The sequence below is a fragment of the Gallus gallus genome, chromosome 27 (assembly GCF_016699485.2).
Source record: "Gallus gallus isolate bGalGal1 chromosome 27, bGalGal1.mat.broiler.GRCg7b, whole genome shotgun sequence".
Lineage (NCBI taxonomy): Eukaryota > Metazoa > Chordata > Aves > Galliformes > Phasianidae > Gallus > Gallus gallus.
In genome coordinates, this window is record NC_052558.1 from 3,371,477 (window position 1) to 3,397,188 (window position 25,712).

At 48.7% G+C, this 25,712-nt stretch overlaps 1 protein-coding gene, 1 long non-coding RNA gene and 1 other non-coding gene across 8 annotated transcripts; 2 read left to right on the plus strand and 1 right to left on the minus strand.

Moving 5' to 3' along the window:
• The first annotated feature begins 1,028 nt into the window (after positions 1 to 1,028).
• On the plus strand, positions 1,029 to 24,255 carry LOC107055286 (homeobox protein Hox-B9). 6 transcript variants are annotated; one of them, XR_006932204.1, is made up of 5 exons: positions 1,029 to 1,484; positions 3,692 to 4,246; positions 4,509 to 4,729; positions 5,376 to 5,528; positions 22,172 to 22,211. XR_006932204.1 is itself a non-coding variant. In XM_015299445.4 (3 exons), the coding sequence occupies exons 1-3, from the start codon at positions 18,408 to 18,410 to the stop codon at positions 22,405 to 22,407; spliced, it is 822 nt and encodes a 273-aa protein (XP_015154931.1). In that variant the 5' UTR covers positions 18,262 to 18,407; the 3' UTR covers positions 22,408 to 24,255. The 6 variants fall into 6 exon arrangements, 2 of the variants coding, with proteins under 2 accessions (XP_015154931.1, XP_001233691.3); XR_005841973.2 differs by lacking the exon at positions 22,172 to 22,211 and adding an exon at positions 12,846 to 17,079; XR_006932202.1 differs by lacking the exon at positions 22,172 to 22,211 and adding an exon at positions 6,117 to 6,476 and having other exon boundaries at positions 4,509 to 5,528.
• LOC121107685 lies at positions 2,238 to 17,512 on the minus strand. The gene is made up of 4 exons (XR_005841976.2): positions 15,089 to 17,512; positions 12,866 to 14,687; positions 4,492 to 6,436; positions 2,238 to 4,130 (listed from the first exon to the last, which is right to left on the minus strand). It is a non-coding gene; the product is annotated as an uncharacterized LOC121107685 (long non-coding RNA).
• Positions 11,011 to 11,105, plus strand: MIR196A1 (microRNA 196a-1). Its single transcript, NR_031492.1, has one exon. It is a non-coding gene; the product is annotated as a microRNA 196a-1 (primary transcript).
• Positions 24,256 to 25,712: the final 1,457 nt, after the last annotated feature.

Here is a 25,712-nt window from a genome sequence, read left to right on the forward strand (position 1 = left end):
GAAGCTGTCACAGTTATGTTAGACACAGATTAGAAGTGCAATTTCCTCTTGTAGCCTCTGTTACTTCCTTGCCCTTGAGGGAATCTCTTCTTCCCTTCCTGCAAAGATACTTCTGGGCAGCCTCCTTTCTTCCAGCGCTCCACCTCCAGGCTGCTGTGATGACGGGATGTCCTTTCTGTTGCTATCTCCATAAAACTGCCAGCATCAGGGCCTCTGGGCCTGCCCAGAATGCGAATAATGATAAATAACATGGTCTGCTGGCTCCAGCCATCCTCCCTCTCCTTTCTCCCCTCTTTCAGCCACAGTGCATCCTTTGGGGGTCTGCAGGTATGCGATCATCCGGAAGGAGCTCATAATTCTTGGGGAATTTGTCCTTTCTCACCCTGACCGAGGCATTCCTCTTTGTTTGGAAGGCTTTTCCCTGTGATCTCCAACAGACGCACCTCAAGTTTCAATCCTAACCTTGCGCTCCTGCTCCTTATTCAAGGATGGTGACCTGTGACCTTCAAGGTCAGACATCTCTAATCCCAAGAACAACATCTCTCTAGTCAACAGGGGGACCTCTCTCCCCCCCCACCCCCCCATCCCACCCCCCTCCAAATTCCTCGAATCTGGCTGCACAAATCCCTCCTCCTCCAAGAAAGGGAGAAAAAAAATCCCATCACATTGGTAAAAATAATATATGAGGGGTAGTGGCTCTGGGGGTGGGGAAGGGAGAAGAGACCTTAAAAGGCCCCCATCTCCCATGGATGAGAGTTAAATAGTTTCAGGATGGGGCTGCAACTTTCCTTTGCTCTGTTGGAGGGAAAAGACACTGAGCTCTGCTGCTAGGAACCAAAGTCTCACTTTGCTCTTGTGACTTATCTCGTGATTCTGGGGGCTTTTAAGACACTTCTTCTAAATAAAAACTGGCAGACGAAGAGGCAGGACAATGTCCAAGCACCAGGGACAGTCAGAGATGGAGAAGATTGGTTGGTTGGTTGGTTTTTTTTTGCTCTATTTGAGATCCAAACCTTCAGAGCAGCTGCAGGAGAGGAGACTGTTGTCAAGGGCGCGAGACACAGACACTGCTCAAAGGAGAGCCATAAACCAAAGGCAAAGGTCCCCGGACAAGGGCCAGGGGCAGAGGGAGAGGAGTGCTTACAGCCGTCCCCTTCCAATGGAAGTGAAGCAGAATTTGCTCTCATGCTTTTTCCCAGCCTGGATTTCTGGTGATTCTTTCCAATTAATTTCACCTCTTTTCCCTACCAAGCTCCAGAAAATGTGATTAAACAGAAGGAAAAGCAGCAAGAACAGCAAACCGACGTATCTATGGAGTTTCTCTGGCTCTCTGCTGCCAACTGAGGGGCTCTCCCCACCTTCATGGACGTCCCAGGGATGTTTCAGAAGCCGAAAATGCCTCTGGGTGGAATCAGAATTCAACTCCAGACAGCCTGAAAATCCTGCAGCTTAAGGGCAGGTCGTGAACCGGCTCCCATTGCAAGGTTTGAACGTTTAAATTCATGCTAATTTCGGAGGGATCTCTCATTGGGAAATGTAACCCGGAGAGAGATGGAAAGAGGGTTAAGAAAAGAAATGAAACCGTGTCCTGGGAGTCGGGTTGTAAAAAGGCTGTTACCTGGTAGTTTTCAGGCTCAGGCGCTATAAAGTGACTTTTACAAGGAAGGGTTCTGTTTGAAGGCATGAGGGCCGTGGGGGACGCGGCAGAAGGTCGGACGGGAGCGGGGTGCCCCGACGGCACAGCTCTGTAGTGCGTGCTGGCAGTGAGCCTCGAGAGGCGGCGGTTTGGGGCTGTTTTGTGTGTGATTGCATCCCCTGCAAAGGGCCGTTGTTTGTCGGGGACTTTTGGGTTAATCTTTTCCGACCAAGCACAGATTTTTTTTGTTAAAAAACAAAACAACACCTTCGGAGCGAATCTTCATTCCTTCTAGCCGAGATATCCTGCGTCTCAATCCTCGACTTTCCCCTTAAAGGTTCTATGCCTATTTCTCCTTCCTTTTCCTCCTCCTCAGTTCCCCGACGGCTCTCGGTTCTGGAAAAAGGCTGAGGACAAGTGCAAGGAGAGGGGCCGGGGCTGCTGTCTGCCTTTGCCCCCGGGCGGGGTGGAGGCACCGCGGGCTGCCAGTGTGCAAAGCGAGCCTGGACTTTGGCCCATAGGGGAAAGGACAGGGACGAGTCTGCACGGAAAAGCCCCCCCGCCTCCCCGAGGGGTCACAGTGCAGGATCAGACCCTGAAGGAGGAATTATATTCTTTATTAATGGAGGATTTTTGGCTACGTTCCCCATTGCTGTACAAAAGGCTGTTGAAAGAGCAAGTGGGAAAGCGATTGGAAGAGAAGAGAGGCAGAAAGGCGCTGAAATGGGGGAAAAGCCCCCGACTTTGTAGCACCCAGCTGCTGCAATCCGGGTGCTGCGCTCAGTCCTGGGAGCATCGGGAAAGGAGACCACAGAAAAGAGAGCAAAGACCCCTCCGGGTCTCGGAGAGCTTCGAAAAAAGTCTCCTCTCTCTTCCTCTCCATATGTATGAATTTTCGGTTTATACCTCTAATTTCCAAAATCTTTTAAATCCCTTCGATTGCCCTTTCTATAATAACTGCCCATTAGTAGCTACTAAAATCCGCTCCGTTTTATTTTTTGAGTATGTGCCGCGAATACAGAACCAGTTGCGGTTATAAACCATCTCCTCCCATCATGAGCTTGAACAGATTTCCAGCACTCCTTTCCCTCAGGCTTAATTCCAGAAGGAGATGCGGATTACTAACGAAGAGATTGGATTAAAGAGATTCTAACGAAGAACCAATTTTCCCCTTTTTCTTCTCGCTCTCGGCTCGAGCCATTTTGGAAACGGTGCCTCCAACCACCGGGAACCCTCTGAGTTGCTGTAGGGATTTGGGGTTTTTATGTTTGGTTGCGTTGTTGTTGCGTTGTTTGTTTGTTTTTCCCTTGGCAATTGCAGCCCTGCAGAGGATTGCGCCACAAAGCGCATTTATTTTTTTTCTTAGAGACAAAATGAATCCCCGGTGATTGTTAAATTGCAGTGCGAGGCCAGGCAGCTAATCCAGTGTATAAATCCTATTCGGAGCAGGCTGGGTGCGGCTTCCTGAGCCGGGCAAGCTCCAGAGCTAACCCCACAATGGGGATCTGCGTGTCACCTCCCGGCTCCTCCTTGTGTGTCCCGACGCGACAAGTGGTTTTTCCATTCCCAAAAGCACCGCAGCTTTATTGCATGTAACATACAAAATTCCCCTCCCCTGCACGTAGACTTGTACAGCCCGAGGGCAAATGGACTGCGGGGACGTGAGGATTTGTCCCATGGGGCTGCGGGGACAGAGCTGAGCCCTCCCCTATGGCAAAAGCTTCGGGCTGAGCGCACGCAGTTGGGCTTGGCTTTGGATTTTTTGGGGATGGGTTTTCGTGCCTCGGTATAACCAAGGGGTTTTGTTTCACCTCCGAAAGGGTTTTCTCAAAATAGCCCCCATACCAAAAATGGGGAGGCTGGAAATAGCGGTGTGAGTAAACGCGTCGGAGTGGAGGGAGCGGGGAGGAACAACGGGAAAGTCGGCGTGAGCCGCAGCCGCGCGTCCTCGTATTAAAAAATACGCGGCGGCAGCAGCGGCAGCAGCGGCACCCCCCCCCCCCCCCTCTTCCCCCCCCGCAAAGCGGTGAAGTTTCCCATTAAAATTGACACCAGGGGATGGTCTTAGCAGCCTCGTCCGCCCCGGATTGGTGAGCCCCGCCGGAAGCCGCCTGCACACGCATTTTCTAACAGATAAGTCAATCGGCAGAGACTTGCCCCCCTCTCCCCCCCCACCTTATCCCAAAATACCGTTTTCGCAAAGCCGGAGCCCACCAGTCACCCGGCAGCTCCCAGCACTCCCCTCTCCGCCACCCACCCTCGGCTCCTTAGCTCTAAAGGAGGGGGATGAGGGGATGTTTCCCCCCTCGCACCTCCTTTGGGGGTGCAAAAGGGTCGGCAGCAGCCGGCACCGGGGGTCCCGCACCCAGCCACCCCTCCGGGCCCGCAGCTTCCCCGGTGCCGCATAACCTCTGTCCTCAGTCGGCTCTGGGATGACGTGGCTTCGCACCCACCGCAATTGGGGATTTCGAGGTGTCCGTTCTGCTGGAGGCTCCTTATGGACCGGGGGGAAATAAAAAGAGAAGATAGGCCTTTTCTTTTTTGTCGCGGCACGAAATACCGTCTTTAGGCAAGGGTCTAAAGATGCTAAAACGGCACCAGAAATCGAAGGTGGGTAAAACAAATAAACAAAAACTGAAGTCCCCTCCCCAGGCTTTACAGGGGGCGAATGCAAACAATCAGGAATGGGCGGCGAGCAGGGAAAGCCCGCAGTCCGCCGTCAAAATAGAGTGGTTTTGTCTAGACTGCTAAACAGGGGGAGGAGGGAAGGTGGGTTGTTGGTTTGTTGTTGTTTCCCCCCCCCCCCCCCCTTCGTTAACACAAAGGGCTTTTAGTTAAAAATTAATTTACGGCACCTTTGCTCTCTCGCCAGTCTAGGAAAGGAGTGAGAAAAATGAAATAACGCGAAATCGGCCGGAGCTGGGGAAGGTTCGCTCTAACAAGTGGTGGGAGGATGCTCTGCCAACGAGTGGGGCTGCCTCTTCTTTATATATTTCCTTGGCTCTTATTATTATTATTATTGCTATTTTTTCTTCGGAGTGGGAGAGTTTGCTTAAAAAGTGATCTTAATTAAAAAGAGAAGGAGCGGAATGGGTAAGTCGGTGCTGGATTCGGCCTCGCCGAGTGCTGGGGAGGGAGGTGGTGTTCGTAACGTGTTGGTCTTTTTGTAGTTTCCCACGTGTAGATTCCCGAGAATACTTAATGCTTCTCATCAGCTGCAGCCGTCCGGATAGAAAGCTGTTGGCTGCTTCTGCGGACGGGCGAGCAGAGCTGATCGTCTTCCCCCTTCTTTAGCTTCTATGATCATTTCTTCCTCTGTCTTCTCAAAGTTCAAGCTCTCCTTTAAAACAAAGATCGGGAGCAAAACCGATCTTTGTTCGCACCTCCACTTCTCCGCACCGTCTGTTGAGAGTTCCGTCTATTCTCGGTTCCGACTCTTCACGGTTAGCATCGTTTCTTTGTTTCTGCGTTGGGCTGAAACCCACTTAATCTGCACTATCCAGCGGGAAACGAATCGGGGACTGCAGACACACGGCAGGGAAATCCCTCTTGGAGCAAAGCTGGGAACTTCTGGAACAAATCCCCCCCAATAGCGGTTACCTCTCCTGATGCCCACCCAGTCAAACCCACTACTAACCACCATCCGCCCCACGCTTTCCATCTGCGTGGCTCTTCCATTCGCATCGGTGTCCTCTCTTCTATTTTAGTTTATTTTCCTCCCCTCTCTGCCGACTCTTAGAGCCCGCTGTGTGGACGGAAGCTTGCTAGGCTTGGAATTAAAAGGTCATTTCGAGAGGATTGCCAAGTCTACGTGCTGGGGGGACTCAGCCTTTTATGCCGCCATGTGTTGTCTCCGTCCGCTGCCATAGGAAAGCAGTTGTGCCGTAATGAGGTACCTTTAAATTTAATTTCCTGCCCCTCCCCTGCTTTATGGATTTCTAATAACAATGTTGGAAACCGGAGAAGAAACCTCTTAAAGTCTCCCGGACGGAGGGTTTATATAAATAATGGAAGGTAGCCGAGCTTAATTAAGTTTTCCAACAAATTGGTAGGATAGGAAGAAATGCGGTATTTTGTTTAAGGGGACACCCAGAGAAGGATGCATTTCTGTTGGGTCTTTCCATAGAATTCTTATCAATATTACTCTTCAATTTATTCATTCTTAACTGATTTTTTTTTTTCGGAGATTTAAACGTAATCCCAAATAACCTGAAATGTATAAACTAAAAATAATTAAAAGATTAATCGGGGGGAGAAAGAAAGAAAAGAAGACTAAAACTGAGATTTTTGGTCAGATTTCCCCATGAAAAATAAAATAGGAAAAAAAAATCGAATGAATTGTTGGACCGATAAAGTCTTAGCGAAGAGAGAGGTTTAATGTCGGATAAGTAGATGCTCGTATCCGACTGCAGGTTTGCTGGAAGTGTTTTGCCAACTCCTTTTCTTTAATGCCATCCAACGTTTCCTTCTCCCTTTTAAGTGCTGCTGGATTCTTTCTCGAGGTTCAGCCTTACCCGCTCCACCCAAAGCTCCTGTTGCGACTTAAAGTCTTATTCGATTAATTTAGAAGATTTGCCGCATCTGTGGACTAATTAGATGATATTTCTGTAAGCGAAGCTCCCCTCGCTCTCCCCATCTCAGCTCACGATGCCGGGTTTGGTGCAGAGCCCCAGGATGGGGCTGAGACGGCTCCGATCGCCCCAAACTGGGGTCGGGTTTATGGGGATCATTCTTACGTATTCTCTCGCTGAGCTGTGGGATCGTTTCGTTTCTGCACACCGTCTGCATTTCCAGTTCACCCTGTAAAGATACAGAATTACTGAGATAGGTGTGATCGATCTCCCCCCGCCTTTTTGTTCCTATTAATTGGGGTTCTCCGGCACCGGAGGGATTTTTATCCGGATTTTTTCTTTTTCTCCCCGGGGATTTCGCACAGTTTGGTTTCTCTTAATTGTGTGGGAAGTGGATGCTGAGGGAGGGGGCTCCGGGGGGGGCAATATCTCGGGTTTTCTGTCTGACTGCCGCACAGCCCACAATTCCGGGGGCTGCGGCTCTCCGTGATCTCAGGACGGAGCCGCACACCGTGATTTGAGAATGGGGAGCGGTGAGGGGGGGGGGGAAGAGTGGCGAAGCAAAGCGTTCAGGCCAGTCCTGATAGGGAGGGCAGCAGGCCGGGCCGAGGGGCTCCGACTGCCCTCCACTTCGTGTTTTCTTGCTCCGAGGGGAAGTTTTCCCTCGGGATTCCGCTTCACTTTTTTCTCTGGGGCCGCGTTTGATGCCACCTTCACGTCTAAGCAGGACTCGGGATCCCTCCTGCCCTTCGGCACCCCTCGCTGCCCTCACTTTCAGGTCCCCACGCTCACCTCGAGCATTCCCAGCCCGGAATTTCCGACTTTACAGAGCCCTTTTGCTTGGATCACGTCTGAGGGCATCCCTTGGGGAGAGGGCTTCAGAGAAACAGCTTTAGTCGCGACCCTCTTTAAGACAGAATTTCTCATTTTTACTCACAAACCTTTCTCTCTTTGCTTTTTCCCTTCTTTCGCTTAAAGTTTGGGGGGGGAAAGAAAAATCAAAACACAAAAAAAGCTCGGTTAAAATGCTGGTGTTCGGCTTGGCAGAGGAAACAAACAAAGGCCGCACCGCGGATGGCAGCGCTGGTGCGGAGGTAGCGCGGAGCGGGGGCCGATCCCGGCCAGCGAGCGCCGCCCTGAGGCCACGGAGCCGACGGACCCCGACGGGGGATGCGGGGAACGGGGGGAGGTGGGGGGGAAGCACTGCTGGTGCTGCGCTAAGGGGTTAAATGCAGCCCCAGCCAACGGAGGGCAGGGACTTATTAATAATTCTTGTTTATGGTTTATTGCCGGAGTACGAACGATTCAAGCATTCACATCTATATTTCCCCCCCACACACACCAACGTGTCCTTCCCCCCTCACCCCCTTTTTTTTTTTCCTTTTGCAATGGGTGAGTAAGAAACCTCACAGCGCAGTTTTCTGTTGCTGAGGATCTTTTTGGTTTGATGGATAGGGGGAAGAAAAAAGAGAGAACCCACGCCAAGCTGTCTCCCACTCCCATGGGACATAGCGAGGGGGGGGGGGGGGGGGGGGAGGAAGGAAAGAGGGTATGGGGGCAGTTTCTTCATCTTTTCCTTATAAATGCGACAAGAGCCTCCCTTTCATAACGTACTCTGCTTGAGAATATCCGCGTGACTCCTAAGGAGCGGACATCAAATACTCCCAAATGGAGCTGTGAAAAACAGCTGCTATCACCATATTTTAATAAAAGTAGGGCTTTGTGAACATCTAAGTAAGTCACAAAGAAATCAGTGATGAGATCTGGAGACTCGGTGCCATTTCCCTTAGATAATCTGTAATAGATTCTTCCGTTAAGTGTGTTTGTAATGGATATATACACATATATACATTTACTGATCTATGCTCATGCAAGCGCCCTCCCATTCCACCCTATTAATTATTTTAGCACTTATTCCCCTGACAAGCAGAAGTTCTCTTATTGCTGAGACATCCATTTGCTGTCCCAGAGCTCCAACTTGTCTTTGACGTCTAAATTTAAAATGTTTTTAAAAACTTTAGCAATATCCAGAAAGGGAAAAATAACCCCCATTACCTTCAAATGTGATTCCAGCCCAAGAATTAAAGCTAATCCATCACCTATTTGCATTTTGTTCTTTTTCTTCCTCTTCTGTTTTGCTCTTTTCTCCCTCCCCCTTTTTTCCCTCTCCCTTTTCAACTGATTGTTATTTATTTTAAACCTGATCATGAAATTAAATGGCACGTGCAGTTTTGTTTTTCATGCTTAACTTGAGTGGTTTCCCTTATTTATGTTTTCAATTTGCAATTTTCTAGGGGGGAGGTTGGGGGGCAGAGTGTGTTTCATCTCCACATTGCAGCAGTGGAAGCTCAGTTCTAAATGCATTCCTGCCTGTTCTGTCTGAAGGAAAGAGCTTTTAGCATTACGAGTTCAAGTGTGACTGTGACTTTGGTTTTAGGAATTGTAGACGCAGTGTTACACTTTTTTTCTTTAATTATTCGTAATATTATTCCTCTTCGTGGGAAGTAGAAAATACTCAAAGCATTGCAATGGCATTGTGGATGTGATAGAAATAACTATAGTGGATGGTACGTGTGCATGACTACAAACTCATTGTGTCTACCGACCTCAGGAATGCAGTGCTAGAGGTTCCGAATGTAGACGTAATTAAAGTTTCCTTGTCAACTCCATAAGAGTTCATTCACAGATTCGATTTATTTAAACTTGGTCCTACATATAGGACCATACATTGTGCCAAAATGGTGAGAAAGAGGCCGGGGGGGAAGATTAATCATAAAGTAATAGAAAAAATGCATACAAACTTCTCCTGTACCAAAGACTCCGGGTCAGACGATCTTTTCCCCCCTTTGGGAGGGCTCTAACCTCACACAACACGAAAATAAACACCCGGGCTCCACAATTCCCCTCCTCCAGATGAGTTTTTCCCTCTTCCTATTCTCTTTTAAATGTCTGTCTGTTTGTTTGTTTGTTTTCCCGGGGGGAGTTCCCTGCAGGTTTGTTGTGTTGGATTTGAGTTGGCGGTGTTGGGTTTGGGTTGATGTTGAGTTTGGTTTATGTGCTGGGTTTGGGTTGGTGGTGTTTGGGTTTGGTTTATGTGTTGGGTTTGGATTATAAGTTGGGTTTGGGTTGGTGTTGGGTTTGGTTTATGTTTTAAGTTCAGTTTATGCGTTGGGTTTGTGGTGTTGTTGGGTTTGGTTTGTATGCTGGCTTTGAGTTGGTGTTGGCTTTGGTTTATGTGTTAGATTTAGTTTATACATTGGCTTTGGGTTATTGTTGGGTTTGGTTTGTATGCCGGCTTCAGGCTGGTGTTGGATTCGGTTTATGAGGTTTAGTTTATACGTTGGGTTTGGGTTGGAGTTGGCTTTGGTTTATGTGTTAGGTTAAGTTTATGCGTTGGCTTTGGGTTGGTGTTGGCTTTGGTTTATGTGTTGGATTTTTTTTTCCTGATTCCTCCCCATCCCTCTCCTCCCTCCCGACGTGGTGTAAACTGTTTGAAGTTCAACAACACGGCAAAGTTTTATTGTATTTCCGGCACAATAGATTTATATGCGGTCCCATCCACTCCTTTAAGCGCTTCTCAAATGAAATGGAGCTAAATTATTGTCGACTTTCTGGCTCCTGCGTGCATCTCTTCATCCCAGAGAATTCGTTCTCAATGAACTTTTTAATCTCCAAACTCGTTCTTTGGGGGCAGTTGCCCCATTGTTTTCGAGCCCCTATTGATTCCCTCCGCTCACTCCGTTTTGTTATTTAATCCACTTGAGGATTAAATCCGAATTTACAAGGTAAGCCTTCGACTTTATTTTATACGTATATCAATTATGTGTGTACATCAGCGTTTGTGACACGAAGGAGCCTGACCCGATGGGGATGTATGGTCCAGACTTTGCTAAATGGGAATTAATATCTTTTCCTTTATTTTTTTCCTCTTTCTTCCAATTTCCCCCTTCGGAAGTCACAGCAAAGCCCTGAGGGCCGCCCGGCTCCAATCTCCTCTCCCCGGCTTTAATTCCCCATTCCATCACCACTGAGCCATTCTTTTATAACACGTTCTTCCAGCGCGGAGTTCACATTGGGGGGAGGAAAAGACATCATAACTTTCTCTGAGTTACTATTCACACCTCTACAACAGTCACAACGACGCTTTTTCTCTTGCTTTGCTTGATTTATATGTTCTCGCCTTCTTCTTTTCTTTAAATTAATCACCCTACGCACACACTGAGAGGAGGGGAATATGAATTAAGAGCTCTTCTAATTATTATTATGGAACTCTCTGCTTTGACTTCATTCTCTTTTCTGCCGATAGTTTCGCAAACGTTAATGTTTCTAGGTTATATATATATATATATATATATATATATAATCTATCTCTGTCTCTCTATCTCTTCTAATAGCGTTTTAATACAAAGCCTCGATGAATGGCGTTGATATGGGAAGGGCCCTTGAAATCGGCTTTCCGGAGGAGGTGGGGGAAGAACTTTAGGAATTTTTAGACTTATTTTATTGCCTCGATAATCGCTTGTTTCTCAAAGTCAACAGCATTTTACTGTTTCCTCTGCTCTATTTGTCAACTATTTGTAACGTCCTGCGGGAGGGATCCGCTCCAGACACTGTACATAGGAAATCATTTGAATAGTCATTTCGCGAAATCGTAGGGGTTTTATTTCGTCTCTGAAAAGGTCCTTTTGTTGCTTTTGTTTCCTAGCAACTGTTTTCTATTATAAAAGTTCAGATCGCAGATGATGTCAAACAAAATGGCCGCCCAGGCGCCTTTCTCGGTAATTTTAGCCTTTGACCCAAGAATGAACTAGAACTGCTCTGTGAATTAGGTAGTTTCATGTTGTTGGGCTTTAAATTTTAAACACAAGAACATCAAACTACCTGATTTACTCCAGTTATCCCCCTCGGTGTGCAGCTGCCCCGGGCAGGATGGAGGGAGCGGACACGGAGCCCCGCAGTCCCGCACCGCTCCCCGCACCACGCAGCGGTGCCGCTTTCTTTGTCTCAGTTCCCCATTTCAGGGGACTTTTGGCGAGACAACGACCCAAATCATCAAGACCTCATTAAAGGTCTAATTAGGCTGCGGCGCCTCTCGGAGGCCAAAATGCCCCCCCCAGCGGCAGGCAGTCCCACGGCACGAAACCTCAATAAAGTTGGTGGGTTTTCTTTTTCCGTCGTGTAAAATACCTACATATAAATCCGCACACAGCTACAAAGTAATCGGAGGCCGTCTTGTTTTAGTCGCTGTGATCCACGCCTCCGTGTGAGGGATAAAATGCGGCGTTAGGGAGCACAAAGGAGCTGCGTCCAGTTTAATTATCCCCATTGAGAAACTAAGTTTATTAAAGGCTCTGCTGCTCATCTCGCAGTGCCTCGGCTTTGTCATTTCGCTGGCGATGTTACAGGGATGGGGGCGGCGAGCGGCTCTGTATGGCTTTTCCTTCAGAGGTTTAAATGCCCAGCTTAGCTGGACGTGTAGGATATTGAATTCAGGGCAATATTCAGCCGCTGAGGAGCCCCAGCATCTCGTAGGACACCTCCAGACAAACCCAAGAGAGAAACACCGCTGCTACATTCACCGAACGAAAGGGTTCGGGTGGCATCGGGAAGCGCCTCAATGATTTCCTCCCCCCCCCTTCCCTCCCCCTCCTCACTCCAACGTGTTGCATGCGGGACTGCGCTCATTTTAATGTCTTTTAAGCTCATAAAAGTCCTCGTGGGGGTGGGAGGGTGCGGGGAGCGGTGCGTGTTTGCACGAAGTCCGTCCATTCCGTTTGGACACTGCGACTTTGTGCTCAGTGTATGTTATTGCTCAGCTCGTGGAAGCAATTTGCCCCGCGTTGGTGTTTGAAACACCCGTAAAAAACAAGTTTCACATGATCCAGGCCACGGCTAAACGAGCCTGAGCCTGCGTGTCCCTCCGAGGTTTAGAAGAATTAAACATTGATACGATATCCAGAGTTTAACCGCCATCTGCTGCGGCTGAGAGATCCCTGGGAATTCTTATTTTCCCTTTCTCCTGCATTTTTTTTCCCTCCCCCCTCCGTTTTGTTAAAACAAAACGAAAACAAACAAACAGAAAACTCGTCTGGGTTTGAGGCCGGCGTGTGCTTTCTGCCCCGAAAGTGGTGACTGTGGCGGACACATCGCCTATCTCCGCTATTAAACAAACAGCCGCTTCAAGGGGAGGAGAGGGAAAGTCAAACAGCGTCAAATAGCTCGGAGTTTTCTACCCAATTCAGCAGCCCTGTGACTCCTTCCTTAGAAACAACGCGCTACTTGTGCCCTGCCTCAAAGCCCTTAAACGGAAAAGGACAATCTGGGAAAGTTAATCATAAACTATTCGGTAATAATGTCCCCATAGGCAACCACTAACCTGCCTTGTAAATGTCTGGGCTGCTGATTTTGATCTCTTTCCTACCCACGTCCATACAGGAAGCGAGGGCCGGGGAGGAGAGTGGGGAGACGGAGCTGGGGGAGATCAGAATCAGGCTCGGGGGGGCTGGGGGGTGTAGGGCTGCCTTCAAGCGGGGACAGAACTCGTTTCGCAGGGAAAGAATGGAGTGAGAAGGGTACGGGGGATGATCCCCTCTTTCCGCAGCTCCGCAGCCGTTTCTTTCTCTTCTTTTCCGAATTAGAAAGAGAAGATTGACCTTACCTGGAGAAGCAGCTGTGTGGGGATGGTGAAAATCCCCTCCTCGTGGTAACTGCCCCGATTGCGACGTGATGCGCAGTTCTGCGCTAAGAGGCAGCGAGAAACTGCTGTTCGTCCAACACATTTCCCACGAGTTGCTCTCCTGCCAAGGTCCCGTCTGCCCCATATCGGCCCGACTCGGGGTGTGTGTGTGTAGTGGGGGGGGGGGGGGCAAAAGCGGTGCGGAAAGAGCCCGTCTGAAAGAATCTCCCCCTTTTCTTTTATTACTGCACATTCTTTTATCGCTACACGTTTTACAGAAACTCTCCCTCCAGAACTTAATTCTCGTACCTGTGCCCTTTTCCCACCCTACTGCCTTGCCTCGGTGTGGTGGAGGCAGATCCCTCCCAGACTTCAGACGATTTTTGGGGTGGGGGTGGAGGGGTTCCCCACTATCTGGCGGTGACCCCACAGCAGATCGTCGCGGGGGACTCAGCAGCAGTAGGGTATAAAACCCCCAAACCGGCGGCAGTGGGAGCGAAGCGATCGCCCAGCTATTGCGTGGGAGCTCGATATGATTTCATGGAGGGAGGCGAGGAGGGGGGAGGATTAGTCTGGTAGCTAAAATGTGGGCTCCTGAACAACAATCCAACTTTATTTTAACTTTCTCTCCTCCGGCTTCCCCTTTCCAAAGCGCATACGCTTTTACTTTACAGGGGACCGAAATGCTTTATTAACTGCTGAGATTACAAACCTCATTTGGAATTGTGTTTTTTAGCCGGAGTATACTTTCGGCTCTTGGAAAATTCCCCACATGTGTAACTTGTTTTTGCTTCTCTTCAGACAAGGAATTCCGCCTCCCCCCCACCTCACCCCCCCCCCCCTTCTTCTCACCACTTACGGATTTTTAACAGACGGCCGCATTCAAACTGAGGGCTAGCACAGGAAATGGCAAAGGTAGAACCCTCTTCTTTCAGGCTACAGAAACTTATTTCACATTTTTTATTAAAAAAAAAAGAAAGAAAGAAAGAAAAAAAAAGGAGTTTTACTCCTCAAGAGGGATTTTTGTTCCGCTCTCGTGAGTTCGGGGGGGTTTGGGACTGAAGTTTTCTCTCTTAGATCCGCGTAAATGCGTTGTTTGGGAATTATGAGCGCTTTAAGCTGGGGTTTTATTACTGTTTCCCCGTTTTAAAATATTTCTATTATTATTAATAATTATTATTATTATTTCGGCATACTTTTCATATCCGAAATTAACGCTCAGCCCTTTGAAGGCTGAGTGATTTCTGAATCTGGTCTCCAGACACCCCATAGCCGCGAGGTTCGCTCTCAGCTGTTATCCCCTCTTGCATATCCTTATCGCCTTCAAAACCCAACGTGCAAAAGAAGAGTGAACGTATCCAAAGTAACGCACACTGCACACCACCTCGAAACCGTGATAGGACCCCCCCCGTCCCATCCCAGCACAGCAGAAAGCTCCGCACCCCCGGATCCCCCCCACCTCCTTCATCTCAGTGCTAAAGCATCTGGAAAAGGAAGGTGCCAATTCTAATAAACGATAACAACTGCCCTTAACAATAGTAAAAGTGCTTAAATATGTTGCCGGCCAAAAATAAATAAAAATAAATAAATAGGATCGTCCGCTCTTTTATTTTTCTGATGCCAAAACTTCCACATCAGCAAAAGATGGCAGTGGAGCAGACCTGAAAGCTGCATCTTGTGAAGGCGTTTTGTGTTTGGTCGCTGGCGGTGCAGCAATACCGACCCGAGGAGCTGTTTGTTAAGGATGAATTTTTGCAGCTGTGTGTTTCAAAGGGGAGCGCTGTGTGGAATTGGTTCCCTCTCCCTACAAACAAGAAAGATTATTTATAAACAACATCTGAGCTAGGAAGCCTCTGGGTTTCCGTTGCAAGCTGACAACACTCCCAGTTTTTTTCCTCACAGGCAAAGAATACACTTGGCACTGATTCTGAGAGCAGCAAAAAGTTTCCACTTCGGACTTTTTTTAGGGGGGTAACTGTTTCTAGTTCCACTTTACCGACCAGCAATAAACCCATACCTCAAGTGAAGGCAGCCGGTGTGCAAAGCGAGCACAGCTCGCACACCCTGGCTGCTCTAACTCAAAAACTCATCCCGAAATTGACTCCCCGAGGTCCCTTTCTCCCCGGCTTTTCCTCCTCTGAGTTTTTTGTTTTTTGTTTTTTGTTTTTTTTTTCTTTTTTTCTCAAAGAGAAGAGCCTTTCATACCATTTCTTTCGGGGTCTATTTGAGGCTTTCATGTATGAAGTCACAGGAAACAGACAGCACCACGCGAGCGGGGCTCCCAGATCTGGGATGGAGCGGCTGCTCGCCTGGAGTCCCTCTCAGCAAAGGTTACAAAGAGATGAGCTATGGGAATATGCATCAAAAATAAACTACTGAACAAACGGAAACCTCCAGAGGAGCGAAAGCAAATGGATTTGGCAGATCATCTTGTGAGGTTTCCATCCACCAGGGATCTGAGAACTCCTGCTCTTTGCCTCACAGCCACACTCCTAAGAGTCTTCTTGGTCTGAATTTATATACTACAGAAGATTATATACTCACATGCTGACACAGTTCATCATTATTTATAGGAGGCGCACCAGGATTTTTTTTTTCCCAAGAATATATTTATTACAGGTAAGACACAGCCAATCTATCTAGCAAACAGAGAACAGGTGTTTTGCTTCAATTAACGTTCAATAATTTTATCTATACTTATTCAACACCCCGATGCCAACACGGCTGTTTATCCATCACTTGTATAAACACATTTCCACGAGCCAGGAGAGTTTAATCTCCAGAACTCGCTTAAATCAGCCCTTCCCTTTTCCAAGCTCTCATAACATTTTCAGAGTCCCTCCGAATCTGTTGTGAAATAGGCTGATGTAATAAAAAGAGTAAAGTCTGGAAGGCAATAAAGCGGAGGACGATGGCAATCCGAGCAAGCAGCTCGCATTGCATGGCTGATGACACGGGATCCCTTAAGTTCAAAAACTCCGTAACGAGTTAAAGGGAAGAGCAAATAAGAGTAGTTGGGGAAAGCAGGAATTCCTCCCGTCGCTCGCCCTGGTCTGGGAGATCAGCGATCCTGCCCCACGCTGCTCACTTGTAGGGATTTCTCTGCCTTCCCCAGTTTAAATGCAAAGGGATGAAGTGGGGTTACTTTGGATGCACCCCACAGAAAGGAGAGGAAGGTTTGTCGGGCGGTGAGGACTCACCTGGTCACATTTACTCGCGACGGTCTTTGCAAGAGCTTAACTCAGAGCTCACCTTGGCTGGAGCCCGAGACTGCCTCTGCTTTTCCAGACCAGGGAGCGTTTTGCTCTGGCTGGGGGTGGGGTGGGGGGGCTCTTATTACCCTGATTGATGTAAAAATTAAAAATAAATCCGATCTCCGGCACTGGGCTCCGGCTCTCTCTGCCCATCATCCCGACCCTCTCGATTAGTTCTTTTTTTAAATGAAAATGGACAGCTTCTTCCCAGCGCCTCTTGCAGAGGGTCTCTGCTTCTCGATGCGGGGAATTGTCCCTTCATCACGCTGCGGGGCATCGAAAAACACCGCTGATGGGAATAAGGGAGAACCTAACAATTTGGGTGTCGGGTTTTTAGCGCCTTAATGATCACTCCGTATCAGTATAACACCTCTGATAGTAAATTCATACATAGGTTTTGTACAGACGAGCACATAGGAGTCATATACACACACATACGGTATCACAGAGATGCGAAATACGCTTTTCCTTGATTTCAGGTGGCTATTAGCACCCTCCGATGTTATTATTAGCCCGTTAATACAGGCTATATAATACTTACATCCCTATATACCTCAGGAAGGATTCGCGATGATTTATCATTCCTAGAAATCTCTTTGCCCTTCACATTAAATATCCTTCTGTGTTGGGGTGAGAGGAAGAAGGGCGGAGGGGCAATAGATTAAAGGAGGCGAATTGATCCAGACTGTTACAGCTGAAGTCCAGAAAACACTTTTGCCCTAATCACACCGCGCACCTTTTCCTTAACCAACATTTACGACGCCATCAGATCATCTCGCAATAAACGCATTTGTCATAATAAGTCGGGAAAACTGACCCCGTTACCCCGCATCGCCGGGCGGGACCCGCACCGAACCGGAGCCGCGCGTCAATCATCGCGTCCAGGGCTGGAAAAAAAAAAAAAGAGAGAGAAATAAAAATTATAATTCTAATTAAAATGAAGCCGAAATGAGTCGGATCGTCGATAACGCGATCGGGGAGAGAGCGGGGGGGTGGCACGCACGCATACATGCGGTGGTGCGAGCGAGGTGTGCGGGAGGGGGGGGGGGAACACCGTGACTGGAAAGGCGAGGGATCCCTTTTTTTGCCCCTTTCTTTTTCCACAGGCAATAAATTCAGGACTATAAAAATCCAAGAAAGCTAATGTAAGTTTTATTAAACTCTTTAACCGCCGCAAGTCGGAGGCACTCCGCAACAAAGCAGCGTCAGTGGCGCTCGGTATTTCACCGGGCTTGTAAAGTTCAATGAAGGTTTCTGATTCCAGCGACGCGGTCCATCACGCTGGTTCGGCTCTAGCAAAGCGACCCCGAGATTATGGCGCAAAACACGTGAAGATGCATTCACGTACCGAGCGGTTTTTGGATGCGATATGGATAGAAGCACTCAGCCGAGGGCATGGCGGGGAGGGGGGACGGGGAGGGGGGGGTCGTGTCGGCAGCTCGCTGCTCCGAGCCGTAATGTCACGCATATGCCACTCACATTTTAGATTTCATATTTGCCCCCATGATCGTACCACGTTAGCATCCATTTTCCGATGCCAGAGGGTTTGTTATTTACAACACCCTCCCACTACTCTTGCTTTTCCTTCCAAAAACGCATCTATACGCGGATCGTGTGCTTGTTGTGTAATGCACACACGCGTATGCGTGTATACGAAACCACCGGGGTGCGGGGGGGTGGGGTGGGGGGGGTTGGTTTCTATGTATTTTCTCCCTTATTTTTTCTTATTTTTGCTATCGTACTCTGGAGCCCGAGTGGCAAAGAATGGCTTTTATCTCCATTCCCCCATGGTGGTTATTAAAGGCGAAGTGAATACATCAGCATCTTTCATTAAAAAAAAAAAAAAAAAGGGGGGGGGAAAGAAAAGAAAAGAAACCCGGACCCCCTCCCGGACCCCCCCACAACATTTCGGCAGCAAAATCTACGTAGGGAGATATCAGCTCCAGCTCTGCCCCTTTCGTGGCTTTTCTAAACTCCTGACGTTTTGCAACATTGCATAAACATAAAACAATCCATCCTTGATATGGAATGCAAGGGCGGATGACAGCGCAGCGCAGCCCCCTCGGCTTCGATTGATTTACGCCGAGACTGACGCTTTATCAGGCACACGAAAAAAGTTTGACCAATCATTTTGCTGGGAGCTCACAACACAGCAGCCCAACTGTACTTTGTTGGCTAGGAAGTTCGAGAAGGGGGTAGAGTACAAATCTAGATCTGTCCTATATATTTTTTTTCCCTTCATTGAACCGTGCTTTGTATGATGTCTGAGAATGTCCATTTCTGGGACTCTTAGCAATTACTATGTCGACTCTATTATAAGTCATGAAAGTGAAGACTCGCCTTCAGCTAAATTTTCATCTGGGCAATATACAAGTTCCAGGCAAGCTGGGCACAATGAACATCTAGAATTCCCCTCTTGTAGTTTTCAGCCAAAACCTCCAGTTTTCAGCGCCTCCTGGACTCCTTTGAATCCACATTCTTCTGGTACCCTTCCTGCCGTCTACCATCCATATATTCAACATCAAAGCGTCCCATCTGATAGCAGGTATCTACGGAGCTGGCTGGATCCAGTGCCCAGAGCAGAGACCCTCCCCGGGCAGGGATCTGTTAAGGCAGAGCCGCTGCTGGGCCGTCCCGGGGATGTCCATAAACAGGGAACACAGGAGTACAATTTAGAAACTTCTGCTGCAAGGGAAGGGATCGTTTCCAATCAAAGGCCCAGCTTCGAGGACAATAAAGTTTGTGAAGGAAGCGAAGACAAAGACAGAACAGATCAAAGTAAGTTATAAAAGTGAGGAAGTAAACAGTATAAAAGCTGGAGGAGGTGCAATAAAAGGGGACAATGCTGCGTAAAGTTTAAAATCAGGGCTTAAAGAAAACTCTCAGATGGCTGATGCCAACCTAAGGGGAGAGGTGGGGAGGGGAGAGGGGTGGCATTGTTTCTGCGGGGAAATACAAATAAAAATTAAAACGAGCGTCGTCTCCGACCAAAACAGAGTCCAGAGCGGACAAAAGCTGGATCGAGCCGTCCTCTTTCCTACAGAGCGCTGACTCCGGCAGCGGAGATCATTGCTGTAAGCGGGAGTGAGAGCGTGAGGGGCTGCGGGCGGAGGGAACGGAGGGACGGGGCGGGGGGGGAGAGAACGGGGAAACGTCGGGAGAAGGGCCGGGAGAGGAGAGCGGAGGTCGGGGGAGAGAGGAGAAGGGGAAAATCGCGGAGGAAAAGTTCACGTGGGGGGGAAGTAAACAGCGGCAGGGGCTTTTCCGTGCCCGCTGAGCTGCGCTGCGCCGGCAGATTGCGGGCTCGGGGCTCCCCTTCACCTCGGGGTTGGTTTGTTTGTTTTTTTTTGCTGCCGAGTTTTGGTCGTGGGTGTATTTGTTGTGCGTAGTTTGCTTGGTTTCTTTTTTCCCCTTCCCTCCCTTTCTATTCCTTTTATTATTGTTGTTGTTATTGTTGTTGCTATTATTATTATTATTGCACGCGTTCGCTTATTTCTGTTTCGAATTGCTAGCATATTAATGCCTCAGTTCAGGGTCTGACTATTTCAAAGCCGAAATATCACTATTTCCAATTTCCCTCCGAGTTGAGTTGAAAAGAGAGAGAGGAGAGCGCTTCCAGCTTAATTAGCTCTTTATTTGTAATATAGCCAGATTGGAGAACAGCTAAACTTCAGCGTGTGCCTTTTTAGTGACCTGGTTTCTCTTTTATTCACCCTGAAACGCAGAAAGAAAAATCGTTTTGATGTATTTAATAAGGTTATAGTTCATTCTGCTTTGCAATATGCGTTGTTGTTATTACTAAAATGACGCAAGAGCGTTTGAGTGAGAAAGAATGGGTGCCTTCACCCCGTGCCGGTTCGGTTCGTACCCGGGGTCCATCTGGAAGGTGGAAGGGCTGTGCGGGAGGAGAGGGAGAAATTTGGCTCCGGCACAGCGGTGAACGTTTGCGCAGTGAAAGGCGAAGTTGTGCGGAGTGTTGGGTTGGGAAGGGCAGAGAAAGCCCCCGCCAAAGGCACAGCGTGCGGAGCGTGTGCAGGACACCCTGGCACAGTCACTCCGTGAATTAACTTCATTTTGGTTTTTCCACCCCCTCTCAATCCTCCCCCCTTAACCCCTCACCAAAGTGTAAGAGCAACAGTATTGAAAACGCGGTGCATTCCCCTCTCCGTGCGGTACGATGGTGCGGGGGCAGGTTTTTTTTCCCCTATCGTTTGGCTTGCACCGTGCACACGCACTCCACACACACACACACACACACACACACACAAAAAGAAAGTCCTGTTCTATTGTGCTGGGCAGAGATCCAGAACAAACTGCAAGCGGGAGGTGAATGGTCGGAGAGAATGAAATATCCAGGTTCTGTGCTCAATGTCCCTGAAATTCAATATAGAAAAACCTCGTCCAAGAAAATGTTATTAAGTCCTAAGTAAGCGCGGGGACCCGCGCTAAGAGGATGCAGTGCGGTTTCTCTATGGCGTGTGGTTACGACGCATATTTTGTTTTAAATAATAGTTTAATTTGGGCTAATGTTGAGAGGCTGCCAGGGCTGGGAGACGGAGCTGTTTTGCAGAAAACGCTCCCACCCATTTCCCTGACTCTTTCAATTTTTGAAAGTATTTCACAATAATGAATCTCTGCGCCGGGTATGGCACCGGGATCTGTTAATTTATTTGCTAGGTTTGCAGGAAGCCATGTGCCAGAGCCTCCCCTCATTTGCTCGCCCGTTCAGGAGGGTGTATACAGCCAGTAAATAAAATATCCGCGTTTAAAATGCCTCAGATTTTAACGATCCGAGATACGACCAAAAAAATAAAATAAAATAAAACCCGACCAAATAAAAATCCGTTATGAAGCAGAGCCCTCCGTTGCCATTAAAGGATGGGTAGCAGGATTAACAGTATCAATTATTAACAGCTTTCTTCCTCTTTAATATTTAATTCTGCATATTAGATCGAGTCAATTACATTAAGGAAATAGCAGCGCAGATTTGGAGGAGGCAGGACTTACAGGGAAAGATTAGGTGGATTATTTGTAAATATATTCGATATATTTTCGTTTTACGTGGAGGGAACGTTGCGATGGGGCGCGTGTGCGTATGTATATATTTATAATGGTCCGTTTAATTGGTGTAAAGGTTTATGGCTTCGGCCATCATTTCAGAGGACGAAAGGGAAATAAAATAGAAATACGTGGTCTGTCCTTTTCCTTTTCCTTTCCCGCCTCTCCCCTACCCAGCACTCCTCCGATATTTGCATGTGATTAACGAACGCTCTATTATTCGCCCCCGAAGCGCTTCACCTTTGGGTGCGACCTCAGCCAGCACTGCGTCTGCGGGGCTCATTTCTAAAATGGTGTTTTGATCCCTCATCCCCCCCCCCCCTTCCTCCCCCTCCCAAATCCCCATCCCAGCATTGGGTTTAAGCCCGAAATGTGCTTTTTGCAAAAGGTTCCCACGTAACTTCTCCCACACGAGAGTTATGGGGGGGAAAGGGGGGAGTTATATTGTTGGGGCCGCTGTTCTCCCTTCGCATCGGCCCTACAAACGTCCATGGTTCGGCATAACACTGTCCAGACCTCCTGCAGCAGAGTCCAGCCAGCCCTGAGGATGTTTATGATATCGAGTCCGTTTCTTGCCACGTAGCAAAAATAAGCAAGATTTATTCAACGGGCCTTTTTTTTTTCGCCCCCCCCCCTCCCCTCTCTGTCCCCTTTACCCGCAACACTGTGCCTACGGGAGTGCACCCGCAGACACGTGGGGAAAAGCATCTGAAATAGATGCGGGATTTTGGCTTTGCTTTCTCCCAACGCAGGGAGAGAACATCAAGGCTGTACCTTGGGGATGGAGTGGGGGGGGGAGGATTCGGGCCCCCACGTGTGGGCAGGGCTCGCCTTGCCGAGGCCGGGCTGCTTTCAATCCGGCTCCCATCTCGGGTTCGCATATGCGTGTGTATAATCTTCATATTTGATGGCATGATGAAAACCTTCTGAGAAACACTCAGGCTGCATCGTATTGATCTTGGTGCTTTTCTTTCAGCCAACCCAGCTGCCAGCTGGCTGCACGCCCGCTCCTCCAGGAAAAAGCGATGCCCTTACACGAAATACCAGACCCTGGAACTAGAGAAGGAGTTTTTATTCAATATGTACCTGACGAGGGACCGTAGACACGAAGTGGCCAGACTCCTCAACCTGAGTGAGAGACAAGTCAAAATCTGGTTTCAGAACCGAAGGATGAAAATGAAGAAAATGAACAAGGAGCAGGGCAAGGAGTGAGAAGAGCAGCAGAGCAGCACCCTCCCCTTCCTCCCCTCTCTTCCCCCCCCGCCCCCCCCCAACCCCCAGCTCCGAGCACCCGAGCTGTAGTGCTTACACACAACCCGAACCACGGGGAAAACCTTCCCAATTTCCCATCTCCACCTTTGCATGCGAGATGTTGCTTAATATCCTTTTTACCCTCTTAGCGTTGCCACGTAGGAGGCAACTTAGCAAAAAATAGCGCAGCTCCTCTTTGGGGGGCAACATGCTGGGTTTTGTTTCTGTTCTCTTGTTGTCTTTCTCTATTTCCTTTTTTTTTTCTTCTCCCCACAGTGTAACACAGACACAGGCTCCTGTCGGAGCAGCAGCTTTCCCTGCTTGCATTCTCTCCATGGAAAGCAAGACGGCAAACACAACCGGCCACAAACAGCCCCGCTCCAAACCCCCACCAAAGCACGCTGCCTTTCTTTCTCCACGTAAGGACAATGCTTCACACTCACAGCACCCGGCGCACGCACACACACACACACACACACACACACACGTTGAGGTGGCCGAGGAACCGAAGGATTTAATTAAACTGCTGCAAGACAGACACATTCGTAAGGCTTGCGTTTAATTGCACCCAACAAATCATTTTCAATTCGTCAACTTTACAGTGGGCAAATCGCTCAGTGACAGCCCCACTCCCGACTGCGCTGGGATTCTGTTTCCTTCTTCCTTTCTTTTTTTTTTCCCTCCTTCCTTTATTGTTTTTTCGCTTTGTTTTATGATGCGGGATTTTATTTCCATCTTACCATGGTAGATATGTGACTTTGACCTGAAAGTTTAGTAGGACCCTTCCACAGGCAAACCACCCCTCCGACCCCCTCATCTGGTAGTTTTATACTGGGTCACTTGGAAGAGGAGAGCAGACGGGGGGGGGGGGAGGAGGAGAGGCTGTGTGGGGGGCACACTCAGAGCCGCATTGTAAATTATTTAGGAGAAAAAGGGGCGGAAGAACCCCTGCCAACTTATTCCTAACTTTTAGAGGGGAGGAAGAATGGGATTTTCTAGTTAAAAAACTACCTTCGTAGTGCTATTAGGGGAGGGGAAGGTTGTGTTCTTAGTGCTAGCATATTTATAATTTATTGTGAATTGACTTTTCCTAAAGCAGTAGGCTGTTGCAGAGATAAAGTGCCAACCCTGGCGTGTGTGTATTTCTTCCCCTCCTGTTTGCTGAGACGCTGTTAATGCTCGTGGTGCTGTGGAGTTTGGGCTGCAGCGGTTCCTGGCTCCATTCACCCTCCGTTCCGGGGCCGCCCCAACCGTCTCCATCCCCGTCCCCATCTCCATCTCCATCCCCATTCCCGCTCCCATCCGCGTTCCCATCTCCATCCTTATCCCCGTCCCCATCTCCATCCCCGTCCCCTCTCCTATCCCCATCCCGGCTCAAAGAGCGGCACCGGGAGCTGCAGCGGCTCCGCTCTCCCCCCCTTCTCCCTCAAAGCACTCTCTATAGCCCACCCAGCCCCGATGGTTTACGGCGAGGGCTCCCGGCATTCCGGACGGATGCTTTCTGCTCTGACAGATCCGCTGCAGGTTTCTCCCCAACCATGCAGGACTGAGTTTCCTTTATCTCTGTAAGACTTCACTTTGTTTTGGGAAGGGGGGGGAGGGAGGGAGCGGGAAGGGGGGTGGCGGGGGGGGGTTGGATTAGTATCAGTTGATGATATGGTGGCTATTGTAAAATGTGGTTGTGGTTGTGCTTCTGTGAATGTCGAAGCTCGTTTTCTGTTTCTATTGTGGCTTTTAAGTATACAAAGAGTTCCTCAGTTGTTAGTTGGTGGAAAAAAAAATATGGAAATAAACCTCTCTCTTTTTCTTCGTGTGCAAGTTTGTATGTTTAGCTGCCAGGAGTCTCTTTAGGAACGAGGGGGTGTGAGGTAGAGAGTGTTTTGGGGGGGGTGGGGGGGGGCGGAAGGGGATGAAGAAGAGAAATCTGTTTCTGCTGTCTGTGAGGATGAACCGGGGCAAATCTGTTCTGATAAGCTGCTGGGCATCCTTAGCACAAGGGCTGTGAGGCTGCTTTTATCTGCTGGGAACAAAAATGGCCCTGGGAAGGAGCGATAGGCAGACTTTCGAAAGTGTTCCTGTTCCCCCCCCCCCCTTCTTTCTTCCCTCCCTCCCCCTTTCCCCCCTCGATGCAGAGATAAGGGCTGGGAGCAGCGCTGAGGATCGCATCAGTTCAGTTCCTCGTGAACTGGGGGATGGGGTGGGGGGGGGTGGAGGGGGGGAACCAAATCCTCCGCTCGACCAGAAACCAGACCTGTAGTGTTTAATTCCATTCCCTCCCCAAGTTTGTTTTCGTGCCCAAACTTTCCCGTTTGAAACGTTCCATTCTTCAGGAGCTCCTCTGGGAATGGAAACTCGGGGGGGGGGGGGGGGGGGGGGGGGGGGGGGGGGGGGAGGGGCTGGGTTGGGAGGGAGGGGTTCCAGGTGTAAGTGTTGATAGAGCACAACACAACTCCCACCTGTGCCCACGGCCCCCACTCTCTTTCCTCCAATCCGCGCTCAGAAAAGCTGTTGGAGAGAGATTTGGAGCTGGGAAGAAACTTTGCGGCGGCAGAACTGTAGCCCTAAATCCGGATTTATTAAACAAACAAACAAAAAACGGTATATATCTATACAAATAGAGATGCTCTGCTGGGAGAGGTGATGGAGGTGTATGGAAACCAGGCAACGATTTCAGTTTTGTTTGGTCCTTCTCAAGGGTGAAGGAGCTTCGGCTGTGCCTCGTGTTGGGTTGATGTGCCCACATTTCGAGCTGAGCGTTTGGTTAAATCCGTGTCAGTGGATGTTCGGGAGGGCACCCATCTCATTGACATTGGCAACACAGCAGCCACCAGGATGAGTTTCTCCCCTTCCTTAAACTAAAGGGCAGTTATGTTTCAAATAACATCGGGGTGCTGTTGGTTATAATAGAATTAGAAACGTCAGCGCGGGTTTGGTTGTTCTCTTTTAATTTTGATTTTTAGGAAATAGACCTTAAAATGTTGGGAGGGGGAAGAAAAGCCTTTTGTAGCGTCAGCCCGGGTGTATTTTCCGCAGATGTTTAATGCTCCAGAATAAAAATCGATCTGAGAACAACAGCCCCAATATGTCATTGTGTTATACGGCTTCGCCTAAAATTCCAGAAATATTTTCTCGGTGTTTTTCCGCGTTCTTTAGTGCCTCATTAAGTGTATTATCAGAATCCATTTCTGCTTAGGTTAAAAGAATAAAAAAAGCTCCAAGAGACAAACGGAAATAATTCCGGTGCAGCAAGTGCCTACTCGGTCTCT

Coding starts and splice junctions, on each gene's coding strand:
- LOC107055286 (XM_015299445.4), top strand. CDS start 18,408: ATGTCCATTTCTGGGACTCTTAGCAATTACTATGTCGACTCTATTATA. Junction 18,916..19,133: donor CAAAGACAGAACAGATCAAA/GTAAGTTATAAA, acceptor CGACCAAAACAG/AGTCCAGAGCGGACAAAAGC. Junction 19,212..22,171: donor CGGCAGCGGAGATCATTGCT/GTAAGCGGGAGT, acceptor CTTTTCTTTCAG/CCAACCCAGCTGCCAGCTGG.